Source organism: Vicugna pacos, chromosome 2 (genome assembly GCF_048564905.1).
Source record: "Vicugna pacos chromosome 2, VicPac4, whole genome shotgun sequence".
NCBI classification, from domain to species: Eukaryota; Metazoa; Chordata; class Mammalia; order Artiodactyla; family Camelidae; genus Vicugna; species Vicugna pacos.
Window position 1 is genome coordinate 86,413,598 of NC_132988.1, and position 15,358 is coordinate 86,428,955.

A 15,358-nucleotide genomic window follows, 5' to 3' on the forward strand; every position below is an offset into this window, starting at 1 on the left:
AGGGTGTTCAATAAATGGTGGTTGTTTTTACTGTGAGGAAAGTAGTTATTTGAAAGGCACGGAGGAGGTAGAATCCACCAGGTATCAGGACAAGACTTGGGAGCGGGGTGGGAGATTCTAGCAAGAGCGGGTTTCAGCCTGGGCAGTTGAGTATGGGTGCGGTGCCACCAACAGAGAAGGGGGCTGCACGGTGGGGGATGGGGTGCACTTGTTGAGTGACTCACCCGAGTAAGCGAGGAGCCGAGCGCTGCGGGGGCGGAGCCAGAGGAGGAAAGAGGCAGAAGAAAGCTCGCGAAAGAGAGGTGAGGGCGCGGGAAGCGAGCGAGCGCGGTAGGGGGACCACGGCCTCCGAGGGGCGCGAGGGGCGCGGGCGGGGGCGGGGGCGGGGGGGCGGGGAGGCGAGTTGCGCTCGGTGGGCGCCGGCGTTGCGGCCTACGAGGCGATCCTCAGCCCCGCAGGGGAGCACCCCCCCCGTGGGAGAGGGGGTGACAGCGGGAAGGATGGCAAGACAGGGGGGCCTCTTTGTCCGCGTTACTTCCCGAGTCCTCGGGAACAGAAGTAGTTGGCCTAGAATCGCCAATTCCAACCCCTCCGCGCTGGCCCGGGCTGAGGCTGAGCCTCGGGCAAGGGTCATGAGGCGGCCGGGGGGAGCGGGGCCCGGGGAGGGTGGTGGCGGATTCCTGCAAGCGGATTCCGGCTTTCCCCTCACCCCAACTAGAAAGAGAAAGTGCAGTGACTCCTGTGGCTGTCGGTCTGTCACACGCACCCCCCACCAATCCTGCTGCTCGCCTCCTTCCCACTGCCCACTTGTCAGCGCTCCTGCCACCCTACCCCCAACAACTGAAGAAGCAGAGGGACCCCAAACCAGACCCAGGCTTGGTGGTGGGAGCTGCTCCGGGAAGGCAAGACCCTCAGGAGGCTTGCTTAGATGTGGACCCGTGACTAATTGCGTGTGAGGGGACTTGACCACCAAAGCTGAGTTTTGATATCTGTACTTCCTGACTTGAGGCAATGGCCTAACTAAGCCAAGATAATCTAATTTGGCCTTAGGCCAGCAAAGACTTTCTGGAGGTCCTCAAGAAATAGGGCACCTAGGGCTCTGACAGCTGCTCTTTACTGCTCACACACTGTGCTGGGTGCTGAGCGGCAGCAGTTGACTTACCCTCATCTCTAACCCTCATCCCCAACCCTCATCCCTCATCCTTGCAACAGCCCCTCAAGGCCCATTATCCACACTTAGCAGGTGAGAAAGCTGAGGCACAGACACTTTAAGTCACTTGCCCCAAAGCACAGCGCTAGCAAGGAGTAGAGTCAGGATCTGGATCTGAACTCAGGTCTTTCTGATTCAGGACATTCCACCGTAGGGCATCTTGCTGCCCCTACAATAACATTAGGCACACAGAGTGAAACTTGTTACAAATACATGTTCTCTTGGCTCATATTCCTGGCAGCTTAGTAGGATACAGAGTTGTGTATAAGATACTCATTTTGCAGGGAAATCTGTGGTTGTCATGGAGTCCAGGGCTGCAGAGTGCAGTGGCCATTGCCCAGTAGGGTAGGGGTTGTAGGGTTCATGGTCCACCTGGACTATATCCATCATTGCCAAATGTCTTTTCTGAACCGTGTGACACCGATGGTTCATTCCCTCCTTCAGAAACTGCCTCCCCGTTGGATCAGCTATTCCTCCTCAGTGATTTCCTTCACTTGTTATTTTTCTCTTCTCTTGTTGATATTCCCTTAGCCTCAGTGTTCACATTCTCCGGTACTCTTTTTGGACATTTTATTCATGTTTCCTACTTTACCTATCATCTCAATGGAAGCATCTCCCAAATTCATCTTTCCAGCCTACTCCTAATCTGTAACTCCAGACTCAAATCCTCAAATATTCTAATCCCTCTTGGCTATTTCCAATGTACACCTCCACAGGCACCCAAATACAGCATTTCCAGACTCAAATTTATCATCTCTGGCCTTCCCACAAGTGTCTTGGTCCAGGACTCTTCACTTCCTTGCCTGAACTATTACAGCACCTTCCGAACTGGCCTTCCTGCCCCTGGGGTCCATCCGCCTCCACAGACCCTCTTGAAAACTCAGAGTCTCAGTCTTCAGATGGGACCAGAGAGAAACAAGCCTTTCTTTCTCAGTGCCCTGTTCGTGCCTCCAGGGAAGCCCTCTGCATGCTGGGTAACCGCTGACTTGTCTGTCTTCCCCTTTAGATTGCAAGTTCCTTTGGCACTGATTCTGTCTTTAACTTCGTTGTATCCCTTGGCCTGGCACATAATAGACACTCAGTAAATATTTGTGTAGTTAATGACCTCGTAATGAATTGAAACTTTTTTTAGGACACAATTTATAGGTCGTAAAACATTTCACTGTGCCTAGTGCGGTATTTCACCCCACTCTACATATGATGTGTCACCATTAGTGAGTTAATGGAGTTAATGTGTGTGTGTGTGTTTGTGGGGGAGGAGCATTAGAAAGTGGATTTGCAGGTGGTTGGAGATAAGACTAAGGACAAAATGAAAATAAGTTTTCCAAATAGGTGAGTTGATCCTAAAGGTGTTTTTATGTTTGACATAAACACTCAGTCATGGCATGGTGACCTCTCTTTCACTTCCCTTAGACATCGGGTCAACAAGGAAGCTGAGTCCACTCAACTAGAAAAGAAGCAAAGTCATCATGGCTTCAGTGTCTACTCATGGAAACGAAGACAAAGGTCCCCATTTGCCACCACCAAGCAAGCAGGTATATTATTAATTTGAAAGTCTGCCATCATACAAGACTTTCCTTAAGCCTCATCCTTGACCAGTCATCTTAACTTTTTCCAGTCTAGCACGTTGTTAGATGGGTTCAGGGAAAAGGGAAGGAAAGTGTGTTTTTGGCCAGCTTGCAAAGGAGCGTTTTACATTTTTATTTACAATATCCTTTCTTTACTCTTCCCTGTTTAGAATCCAGCTTAACTAACTCTTATACAGGCTGTCAGTGACTGAAGAGGTTTCCTTTAGCAGAGCAAAACTCTTGCTTGAATCTAACAGAATGAAACACGATGCATGTTTTTTTACATTTTTGTTACCAAGGCTAATCATACTGTGTGCTGCTGACAGGTGTTCCTGTTCAGGATAGCAGAGACCTTAACTACTAAATTAGCCATCAGATTGAAAACCCAAGTGTTAACAGGGGCACACTTTTTTAACTTGTTAAGAGTGAATGTTATGTGTTTCAGGGACACATAATTGAAGAAGAGGGAAAGTATTGTGCTGGGTAAATACAGTTTGTGTTCTCTGGGGTCGACTTTTCAAGCTAAAACTGGGTTATGGAGGAGATGATATTTAAGGAGCAAAGTTTAGGCAAACAGACAAATGATATCAAATTACAAGGAAAAGAGTCTAGACACCTGAGTTGCCTCTGAGAAACGGAGAGCCATAAAACATGTATGGCTCTACAGAAAAGGCTCGCCAGATCTCCCCGGGAACACTCTGGTGGGAGCTTTAGTCTTGACTGCAAGACTCATAGCAATTGTAATGGTCGGGGTCCCTGACCTGGGATGTGTATGTGTGTGTGTGTTTGCTGGAGGGGAGGGAGGGAGGTGTTCCTTATTTCTGCTGCAGCCCCAAGCAGAACCAAGAAGAGATATTTACACTGGGATAAGGAGGAGTGCTTGCTGAGGAATTAACGTAACTGGAGCGTAAGAATAGCTCCTTCTCTGGTCGCTGTGACTCACCCTTTCCACCACTTCCATATATTGTGCTGTGGGGAGCTGTACAGAAAGAAGAGGGAGGCTGCCTGCTTGGGTCATTTGGGGAGCTCTGAAGGCACAGGCACCACAGAGTCCTTCCACCTTGTCATCACACGTGTAAAGTGCTTGGCACTGTGCCTGGCCCACAGGAAGGTGCTCAAGAAATGGTGACCACTATCCACTGACATCCCCTGCAAACAAGGAGTCCAAAAACAACATTAGCAAAATCTTCAAGGTGAATTTCGAAAGCCAAAGAGTTGCACCTCAACAGAAAAAACACGAAGACTCCCAGAGGTAAATGGGAGAGGACCTGCATAAGAAATTCACAGACAAGGAAATACAAGTGTGACTTTCAGAGTAAGGAAAAATTAAATAACAAAAAAAAATTTTAAGTGAATCATCCACAGAATGGGAAAAATTATTTACAAATCATGTATCTGATAAGGGTCTAGTATCCAGAATATATAAAGAGCTCTTAGATCTCAACAGCAAAATGACAATGCAATTTAAAAATGGGCAAAGGGCTTAACAGCAATTTCTCCAAAGAAGATGTATAAATGGTCAATAAGCAAATGAAAAGATGCTGAATGTTATTAATCAGTAGGGAAATGCAAAGCAAAACCACAGTGAAATACACCATTTCATACCCACTAGCATGGCCATAGTGAAAAACAGAAACAATGTAGTTAATTTAGTTTAAATTAAATAATTTATATTAAAAATTTTAATGTGCTGGAGGGAGGGTATAGCTCAGTGGCAGAGTGCATGCTTAGCATGCATGAGATCCTGGATTCAATCCCCAGTACCTCATTAAAAAAAATTAATGTGCTAATATGAAAAAAAATAAGCAAAACAGAAAATAAACATTGACAAGGATATGGAAAAATTGGAAACCTCATACATTGTTGATGGTATTGTAAAATGGTGCAGCTACTATGGAAAAAGTTTGGTAATTCCTCAGTAAGTTAAACACAGAGTTACCATATGGCCCAGCAGAACTCATTGCAAGTGTTCAAACAAAAACCTGTACAAGAATGTTTATAGCAGCATTATTCACAATAGCCAAAAGGTGGAAACAACCCAGATGTCCATCAATGGATGAATGGATAAACAAAATGAGTTATATTTATATATTATTGAGCCATAAAAATATGGATACGTGCTACAACGTGGATGAACCTTGGAAACATTATGCAAAGGAAGAGAAGCCAGCCACAAAAGTTTACACATTGTGGATATTGTTTATATAAAATATCCAGAAGAGGCAAATCCATACAGACAGAAAACAGATTGGTAGTTTCCAGGGAGTTGGAGGGAGGGGGGAATGGGGAGACTCCTTAATGGGTATGGAATTTCCTTTTGGGGTGATGAAAAAGTTCTGGACCTAGATGGGGGTGATGGCTACACAACATGGTGGATGTGCTTAATGCCGTGAGTGGTATACTTTAAAATGGTAAATAAGTGTATTTTACCACATTACAAAATTAATGAACTACTGAATAACAAATTGTTATACCCCAGACTCAGTTACAGGGATTGCCTTAACACTGGAGAAGGACAGTCTGGCTGGAGAATATGCAGAGATGCTCAAACACATTAGTTGTCAGATAATAAGATACTACTTTCTACCTATTAGACTGTTAAATTTTAGAAAACCGGACAATGCCAAGAGTGATAAAACTGTTCTTTTACTCTAAACTGCTTGGAATCCAGCTTAGCTAGCTCCCATGCAGGGTCTGTAGGCGTAGAGAGGGACGTTAGCACCCTGCCGCTGGGACTGGATACTGGTGCGGCCCTTGGGGAGCGCACTCTAGCAAGACTTTGTCACATTGGGAATATGCATCCCTATATTTTACTTCTCAAAATATATCTGAAAGATGTTCTCATGTGGGTCTGTAAGGGGGGCATTTGGCAGTGGGGACTTGGAAGCATCCTGGAGAATCATGCAGCAGTTAGAAACAGTGGACTCGATAGATATCATAATGAGGATGGATCTTAAAAGCATAGAGCTGAGTTGGAAACATCTTTAAAAATAAAACTAAATACATAAAACAATGCCATTTGCAGTAAGAAATGCATGCACCCAAAACAATGAACATTTTGCAAGCACACATACAAGCAAAAGAGCTACATTAAACACCCAGAATAGCAGTGATGGGCAGAGGATGAGAATGGAGAAGGTGGGCAAGAGTAAGTGAATAGTACACACATACCTACCAACAGGGAGGGATCATAAAAGATGAGAGTCCAGATTGTAGCATATCAACTTGATAAAAAAAAAATACTCTAGAACTAGTGAAAATAATCATGTCAACCATGTCAATAGTTCCACCAGAAATTATGTGCAGACCATTTATAAATGTGTAAAAAAATACTGTTAAGATAGAAAGTAAGCTGTGTAGAAAAATAAAAAGCAGTCTGTTGCTGCTTTTTAGACTATGGTTGCACATAGTCCAAAAATGCACGTGAAGTGTAACTAGGTAAATTGGAATTCAGATATAGATAACTTGTAATACACTGCTCTGAGTGTGATTCCCAGGTGTGTAAATATTACGCTGTAGGGGAAGTCTCTTCACCCAGGAAGTAACCTTGAACTGGGTCTTACGGAGACCAGGAGGCAAAAGGAGTGAGTGGTATCGCAGGGTAAGAAAGAAAGGCTGGAGGTAAGAGAGAAAATATGGCCCCAGCAGTAATGCATTCCAACCAGATACCTGCTCCATGCTCACTGGTCAGTGAATCACTCTTTGCCTCTCCAGCTGAGGTTCTTTTCTTGCTTAAGTCCATCCAGCATTCGCAGCTGGAATGCACCGGCTGAAGCTGGCCATCGCTCTGGGCTGGCAGCCGGGACAGAATGCATGCTGTGTGACCAGAGTGGAGACCTCCTCACCCTCCAGAGAAAACAGAGCGGATGCATTTCTCATGATTTCTGTCAACTTAACCACGTAACTTTCGTTGCAGAGTCTGTTGTTTTGTCCAAAATCAAAACTGCACATCCACAGAGCAGAGATTTCAAAGATTATCCGGGAATGTCAAGAAGAAAGTTTCTGGAAGAGAGGTAATTGTACCCCTCTTAATGTTTGTTAACACTATTTGCTGCAATAAACTGCCTACGTATCATATTAGAATTATGGAAATAATTTATTTTTGTACAGGGACTTTGCATAATTCCTTGAAGAGGATTCATATCTGAGGCTGTTTGGAATTTGAATCCATGCTGAGACCCTTTTAAGGGCAGGGAGAATATCTGATTTAGGAGCAGTTTACATCCCTTACCAAAAAGTGATGCACATGTGACACTTTCCTTCGTGTGACCAAGAATGTGTACCACGAGTGTTATTTAAAATTTCTTAAAAGTAGAGCTTCCTGAATTCCACTAGGCTCTAACCTTCATCAAGTTTAGAAATGATGTCAAGTTCATCGCTCCCTCTCAGAGCCAAGCACAGTGCTTTACATATAAAAAGACCTTATCAAATATTTGTGGAATGAATGAAAAGTGGCAGCATTCTATTAATATTTCTCTTACAGTGTCTTAAAATAATCTTTTCTGCTGAATCTTTTCCTCTTTCGGGGCCTGCTTTGTATAAGAGAAGGGTGTGAATTCAGGCATTGCATTAAGGTCTCTTCCAATTAAAAAAATTCATGATTTGGCATTTGAAAATGTCATAATAGGGCTTGTAGATACAGTTCCAGTACTTTGCAATAGTGCTGGCATAGACATAATTTATACTTTGAAGTACTCGTTTTGATTTTGTAAATCATTCAAATCCAGTATCAATTGTTTTTGGAAGTAACACTTTTTAGAAGTTGATATACACTATGTACTAGTGGTTATAGATCGTGCTGCTGGGAAGTCTTTTTTGACAACCTATGAGTAAGTAATTTAGTTTTTTTTTTTGATGGGGGGAGGTCATTAGATTTATTTGTTTAATTACTTTTTTAATGGAGGTACTGGGGATTGAACCCAGGACCTCATGCATGCTAAGCATGCACTCTATCACTTGAGCTATCCCCTCCCCCTGGGTGAGTAATTTAATTAAGCCCTAGTAGTTTAACATTTCAGTGTGACCCACTTGCCTCTCTCATCAGGTAGATCTGAGAGGAGGAATTGATTCTATTTGATTTGTCATGGTTGCCAAGAGGAGCTAGATGTTTATCACTGCTCTTTGCTTTGGGAAGAAGTCGTTTGATGCATTTTGACAGAACTAGAAAGTGCCTTTGTCAGAGGAACTTGCCTGTTTTTAAAAGTCATTGCTAAACATTGCCCGTGTGAATGTAGTAATCTTCAGAAAATAGACTTACCCAAATTGTGTCACAAAACGTCATAAAAGACAAAAGCAGAGAATTATCCTAGATAGGGTATGCAATTTATTGTACTTTTTAATAAAACTTTTATGTAGGACTGAAAATTTCAAAGTATATAGCTAGCAGCAACTCCCAAATTCAACAGCAAAGTCCACACACATAAAGAGGCCCACGTTGTATGCAGTGATCAGGACCAGATGCGTGGTGGGTGTTGGAGATGGAGTTGCGCAGGGTTTAGGTTTGGTCACATTACTGCTGTGTCAGGCTGAGTGCCTGGGGCAGACCCCAGGAAAATTCTCCATGCTGTGCTCAACAAATATTTGTTGAATAGTAACAAATGACTAAACTCCCACTGCCAAGGTAGGCTGAGAAAACACTCAGAGTCATTAGCCCTGACTTCTAGGTGAGGTGCCAAGTTTTAAAACAGCAATATTGAAGGGCGTTTTTGTTTTACAGCTCTGCCTTTTTCTCTCGTAAGCATGCTTGTCACCCAAGGACTGGTCCACCAAGGTAAAATTCAGTATTTGTTACATAATTTAACTTAAGAGAATCTAGTTTTCACTGGCCCTTCCGGCAATCTTTGGTTCTCGGCGTTTATTTTTTTGGTGAAGGATTTATTCATGCAGGCTTTTGCCGCCTTCTAGCCTAAGTCCCCCTCTTCCCCTCCTCCTGTTCTGCAGAATGGGCGATTATGTTAGGTTATGTAGCAAAGGGAAATTAAATTTGCAAATGGAATTAAGGTTGCTAATCAGCTGACCTTAAAATAGGGAGATTATTCTGGATTATACAGATGGTCTCAATATAATCAAAAGGGTCCTTAACAATGAGAGTGGATCAGAAGACAGAACCAGAGAGATGGCAGAATGAGAAAGACTCAGCCCAACCTTACTGACTCTGAAGATGGAGAAAGGGGTCATAAGTCAAGGAATGAGTGGCTTCTAGAAGCTGGAAAGGCAAGAAACCCTAGAGCCTCCAGGCAGATCTTTCGACACTTTGATTTAGCCCTGTGCTATGGTCTGAATGTTTGTGTCCCCCCAGATTCACATATTGGAATTCCAAAGCCCCGGGTGATGGTATTAGGAGGTGGGGCCTTTGGAGGTGACCAGGGCTTGAGGGTGGAGCCCACATGAATGGGGTTAGTGCTCTTATAGAAGAGGCCCCACATGTTACAGCAGCTCGAATGGACTAGAGCACCCTGTGAGACCCATTTTGAGCTTCTGGCCTCCAGAACTGTAATGTAATGTGTTGGATTTGTGTTGTTGTAAACCATTGTGGTAATTTGTTAGAACAGCCACAGGAAAGGAGTACAAGACTCTCTGTACCAGAGTCCCTGTTATGGTTAGATTGTTCCCTGCACAAGGGTGCTCCTGGGAGGAGGTGAGCGGGGCTGAATCCCCCCAAGCTCTGTCCTTCAAGCCGCTTGTCCTGACGAGAGGCTGCATCAGGAAGGGCGCCCTGTCTAACGTGTGCAATAGATCATGGGGACTGGCCGCCTCCCTGCATCTCCCACATGACCTCTCCCTGCCTCAGCGTTTTCCAATGCTCCCCTCTGTTCTTCCTTCCTTGCTCTCTTCTTTCTCTCTGACTCCGTCTAACCAGACTGCACCTAACCAGAGAGTGCACAGGCACTGCTAAGTCTCTCGACAAGGCACCTGATCCTGTTGAAGGCTGTTACATTGAACACTGCTGATTACTAGGACTATTTTTAAACTACATTTTTGTGTATATGTGTGTGTGGAGAGGAGGTAATGAGGTTTATTTATTCTTTAAATGGAAATGATCTCGGGTTTTTTTTAATTTTTGTTTTTTATTTATTTATGTTTGGCTTTTTGAGGGGAAGATAATTAGGTTTTACTTATTTATTTTAATGGAGGTTCTGAGGATTGAACCTGGGACCTCATGCATGCTAAGCGCACACTCTACCACTGAGCTATACCCTCCTCCACTGATTATTAGAATTTTAAAGAGTATTTGTACCAAGCAAACATGAAGATATTTAGTTCTTTTTTGGATCTCAAAGCCCACGTATGTTATATAGCTAGAATCTCATTTCAGTCAAATTATTCTTGTCCTTAAAGTTGATTTATTAAATGTGATTTCATTTCGATAACTTGAAGATAGTCTTTTTGTGGAAATTTATTTGTCAGTCAGTAATAAGCCTTTGTCAGAATGTACTTGACACAGAAAAAATATGCTATCTATAACCTAAAGGGGTTATATTTTACAAATATTAAATTACTCAAAATCTACCATCTCTTGCATCTGTACGAATACATTTTTCCAGGTTGTGTATTAGTCTTCTACAGATTTCTACAAACGTAGTAGCTTAAAACAATATAAATTTATTAGCTTACTGTCCTAGAGGTCAGAAGTCCAGAAGGGGTTTCGCTGAGCTGAAATCAAAGTGTCCGCAGGGCTGCATTCCTCTCTGGGGGCTCGAGGGCTTCCTTTCCCTTCCTTGGCCCATGGCCCCTTCCTCTGTCTGCAAAGCCAGCAACTTGAGCCAAGTTATACTGCCATTTGTCTGGTTCTGTCTCCAAATCCTTTTACATTCAAGGGTCATTGTGGTTACATTGGCCCCACCCAAATAATCCAGGATAATCTCGCTATTTTATTTTATTACTATTTTTATTACAGTATAGTCAGTTACAATGTGTCAATTTCTGGTGTACAGCAGAATGTCCCAGTCATACATGCATATACATGTTTGTTTTCATATTCTTTTTCATTAAAGGTTATTACAAGATACTGAATACAGTTCCCTGTGTCATACAGAAGGAATTTGTTTTTTATCTATTTTTATATATAGTAGTTAGTCATCTGGTTAGCAGCCTTAGTTCCATTTTCTACCCTAATTCTCTTTTGTTGTGTGACGTGACATACTCAGTTTCCAAGGGTTGGGATGGAGGCATGTTTAGGAGGCCATTATTCTGCCCACTAGAGGTGTTAATGTTTTCATTTTAGAATTGTGATTATATATACTGTGACTCTCTAAATTGAGATTCTGTGTTGTTACTTTAAAAGGGGAAGGGGGCAATAACTAATTGTTTGGAGCTAAGTTATTATCTTCACCTTGGACCTGATACCTTTAAATAAGTTTCTTTATAAATTTCATTAAGTTATAAAATGAAATAATAATGTACTTATTTATTATTTCTTAGGTTATTTAGCAGCTAATCCAAGATTTGGATCATTGCCTAAAGTCGCACGTAAGTCATAGAAGTTAAAAAAAAAAAAAGATTCACTTTTTTTAAAAAGATTTGTGTGGCAACTGGAGAGGGAATGTCCAGGTTAACCAAATTGCATGTGTTGACTCTCTGAAAAATCGGTTTCCATTTTTTGCCACTTTGCAATTTTTAGTACATTCAGCACTTTCTGATAGAAAGCTGAGCAGTAGGGACGTCACCCTAGTCCTCTTTAAAGCATGGACTAGGAGGGCCTGGCAGGATATACGAGAGGACCTCAGCAGCAGAGCCTTGGAATGACAGCTCCAGCAGAGGTTTTCATTTTCTTCTTTTGGTCAGTCTTTTTGAATTATTTTCTGTAATGGACATAACAAATGAATGATTTTTTTTAATGAGGGCTTTCTATTAAACATTTACCATAAACTTGAAAGTTTCATCTTCTTCCACTGATTATAACAGACCTCGCATGTACACAGAGGATGCTTTCCCGTTTATAATCTGAAACTTCATTCCCAGCAGGAAGAGCAGGCTAGAGATTTCTCCTGTAGGTGGTTCCCTCTGCCTTGAGACCTCTGTCCCCTACAGGCAAGAGGGACTGCAGCTCCCCATACGCCAATCCAGAGAATTAAGAGGCTCTCCCACCCAGTGGTTTGGAGGCTGCCTATAGCCACAACCCACGTCCCACCTCTCCCTCCCATGGTGGCCTCAGAGATTTGTTGGCCAGTGGGCCTCCCTCTGGCTGCCCGTCTCTGGGACATCACCTTTACTTGCTCTGTCCTGGCCCTCCTACCTCCAGTTCAAAACTCAGGACAGCAAAAAGTATGCAATTCCCAAGCTTGCTCCTTAATAGCTTCTTTCCCATAGTTTTTGTTCATTGATTTATCAAGGTACTTCTGATATAAAAATTACCACTTTTAATAAAGAAAGTTCCAGGAGGTAATTAATGGAGGCAATTCCAAACCTTTAAATTATTTTTAACATCTTTTTATTGAGTTACAGTCATTTTACAGTGTTGTGTCAAATTCCAGTGTAGAGCACAATTTTTCAGTTATACATAAACATACATATATTCATTGTCACATTTTTTTCCCAAACCTTTAAATTATTTATCTTTCCTGACCTGCTTTTACAGTTGCTGGTATCTTGGGATTTGGCCTTGGAAAGGCATCATACATAAGAGTATGCCAGAGTAAATTCCATGTCTTTGAAGATCAGCTGCGTGGGGCTGGTTTTGGTCCAGGGCATAACAGGTTGGTACTCTGTTTGAGGGATTGTTAAAGATAATTATTGAAAAGCAAATGAAAGATCATTTACTATTTATAATATTAAACAGTTTGTAATATTCATATGTTGAAAAAAGACTCAAAGTTTGAGTTGTTGCTGTTGAACCTCAATAATAATTATTTATGATTTAACTGAATTACTTATTTCATTTGCTTAGTTAACATTTAGTGAGTACCTACTATGTTCAAGGCATTGTGCAAGTCTATAGAATGCCTTAGTCAGCAGACACAGCTTCTACCATCACGGGATTATATAAATTTAAACAGGGTTCTTTACTGCAGGACTTCTCAGAGCCTTTACTACATTAATGTAAATTGTGATTCTCATTAGGGGTGCAAGCAGTAAGACTCTGGAATTAGCAGCATTACCTCTGCTGTTAGAGTCCCTGGGTTCAAAAGCAGTTCTAGCACTTGTGTGACCATGGACAAGTTTCTTAAACTCTCAAATCTTCAGTTTTCCCATCTGTGTAAAATGGTGATCAGAATTGTTTTCATGGGATATTATAAGGAATAGAAATGATTGTTTATGACAGTCAGTGCTCAGTAAATAATAGCTATTTCTACCGTGGTATTACAGAACTAGTGCTGGGGACACATTTCTGTAAAGATCCCTCACTTGTCACAGTGGACTATGTTTGAGAGTCAGTACGACATGGTGAAAACAACATGGGACAGAAAGAGCACTATTAGCCTTTCTGTGGATGAAATTCAAGAAGTCTGAAACCAAGAAACAACTCCTATTATTCCTGAAAAAAATTAGGCTTGAGAACTTTAGGTTAGAAAATATCCCGAGGGGGTGGAGGGTGTAGCTCAGTGGTAAAGCACATGCTTATCGTGCAAGAGGTCGTGGATTCAATCCCCAGCACCTCTCGTGACAAAAAAAAAAAAAAAAAAAAACAAGAAGAAGAAGAAGGAGAAGAAAGAAAATACCTCTAAATAATATTGTGTTCAGACTAGAGCTTCCAATGTCAAAGTGCAAACCACCATTTTTGCTTCTGTTCTAGGCACTGCCTTCTTACCTGTGAGGAATGCAAAATAAAGCATGGGTTAAGTGAGGAGGGACGTTCACAACCTTCGGCTTCCTAAACTCTGTGACTGTGGCTTTTGAAGTTTCTAAAAACCTCTGAATTTGTACACATTTAAATTTTCAAGTGTGCTTTAAAATAACATACTTATAGTGGAATAGATACATTGTGATTTTTCTCACTCTGTTGAAATGCTTTCAGTGTTAATTCTCAATTGACTTGAGAACTACATGTTTTTCTGCTGCTTAAGATCATGTTGGGAGCATTCATACACCAAAAGAAAGAACGTAGCACTCTAAAAGAAAGAATGTCACATTCTCACTTGCTTACAGCTAATTAAAAGAATTTAGAGATGTCTCTGATTCGACCGCATCCATTCTCTGACTCTGCTTTTGTTCAGGCTTTTAAGATCTCTAACAGAGGACAGGAATGAGTTGAGAAATTTGAAAAGTCCTGCCCCAGAGAAAACCAGTTTGTACAGATAGAAATACAGGGCAAGAAAGATTGTGTCTATGGGAAGTCCTTTTTAAAATATAGGGGGCCAAGATTTTTTAACTTAATGAAAAACATTTCATTTGGTAGAGTCACAATATGAATCAGCTGTCCTTTTGGTGACCTAAGTGACTTTATGTCTCATCGGTATGGTAAGGTTTTGGAAAAGTCTGTTGTCTTTGGGTTACTTACTTAGCTAATGTGTAGTACTGATGGTCAGCACTCAAGAGCTGGGTCCTTAGTGAGGAGAGTATAGTTCAGTGGTAGAGTGTATGTCTAGCATGCATGAGGTCCTGGGTTCAATCCCCAGTATCTCCGTTAAAAAATATTAAATAAATAAACCTAATTACTGCCCCCCCCAATTAAAACCCATAACTGTGTTCTTTTTTATACTGCTAGTGGCCTGAAAGAATAAACACAACTTCCCAAAATGTCCCTCCTTCTCCCGAGAAACAGTTTACATATTTCTGAGAGGAATCACCAGAATTAATTCATGGAATGATAAACTTCAGGGCTTTGAGGGAGCTCAGAGGCTAGCCAACCCAACTTCAAGCATTGAATTCCTATTCTCCTGCCAGGTTTTTTTGCATGAAAACAAACTCTTCCCCTGGGGACCTTTTGTTTTACAGCAGGTTGTCTGAGCCTTCCATGAAAACTTCTCATATCTTTGCATTTTCTCAGGAAAATATGCATATGTATCACCATTTATATATATATATAGTGTGTGTGTGTATGTGTGTGTGGTGTGGGTTCACAGTTGCATTTTACTTAATACATCTTGAAACCTGTACCATGGAGGTAAAAAAGGGAATCTCATCATAGGTTAATGCTTGATAGATAAAATTTTATGTTCTACATCAAAAATATTTGGAAGTTTTTATTTTTACATGAACATTAAGTGTATAAAATGGGGTGACTTTGACAAGGTCTTTTTTTATATTACACAATCCGGTTTTTCCATTGATAACGTTCTATTTCTGTAAATCAGAACACAGAGCCAATATCTTAGCTTCTTGGATGCACTTTAACTCCTGGCTCTGACAACTAGCAATTGGTGACTCTGTTATCTCAGCTATTGGTGAAAATTCAGAATTGGGCACATTTATTTCCTGCGTCCCAGAAAATGATTTCCCAGGGATGAGAACATTTTCACATTGCTAAGCACAGCAGGTCAATGTTAAAATCAGCCTCAGGGCAGTGGGAAAAGATGAATCCATTATTGTTGAAAAGGAACATTGCTTTTGCTGCTGACATCTTCATAGTCCTTTAAATTCCAGTTGGGCTTACAGTTTGGGCTCTTGATTTTCCTAAGTGGATTAGCTTTTCATTGAAGCA

The 15,358-nt window shown here is 41.7% G+C and overlaps 1 protein-coding gene across 4 annotated transcripts; it reads left to right on the plus strand.

The window, feature by feature from the left end:
* The first annotated feature begins 190 nt into the window (after positions 1-190).
* OCIAD2 (OCIA domain containing 2) lies at positions 191-13,903 on the plus strand. 4 transcript variants are annotated; one of them, XM_006198120.4, is made up of 7 exons: positions 191-302; positions 2,624-2,745; positions 6,695-6,791; positions 8,495-8,548; positions 11,200-11,247; positions 12,356-12,473; positions 13,511-13,903. In XM_006198120.4, exons 2-7 carry the CDS (start codon positions 2,680-2,682, stop codon positions 13,590-13,592), a joined length of 465 nt encoding a protein of 154 aa, XP_006198182.1. In that variant the 5' UTR covers positions 191-302; positions 2,624-2,679; the 3' UTR covers positions 13,593-13,903. The 4 variants fall into 4 exon arrangements, with proteins under 4 accessions (XP_006198182.1, XP_072800355.1, XP_072800360.1 ...); XM_072944254.1 differs by having other exon boundaries at positions 297-330; XM_072944259.1 differs by lacking the exon at positions 191-302 and adding an exon at positions 392-412.
* Positions 13,904-15,358: the final 1,455 nt, after the last annotated feature.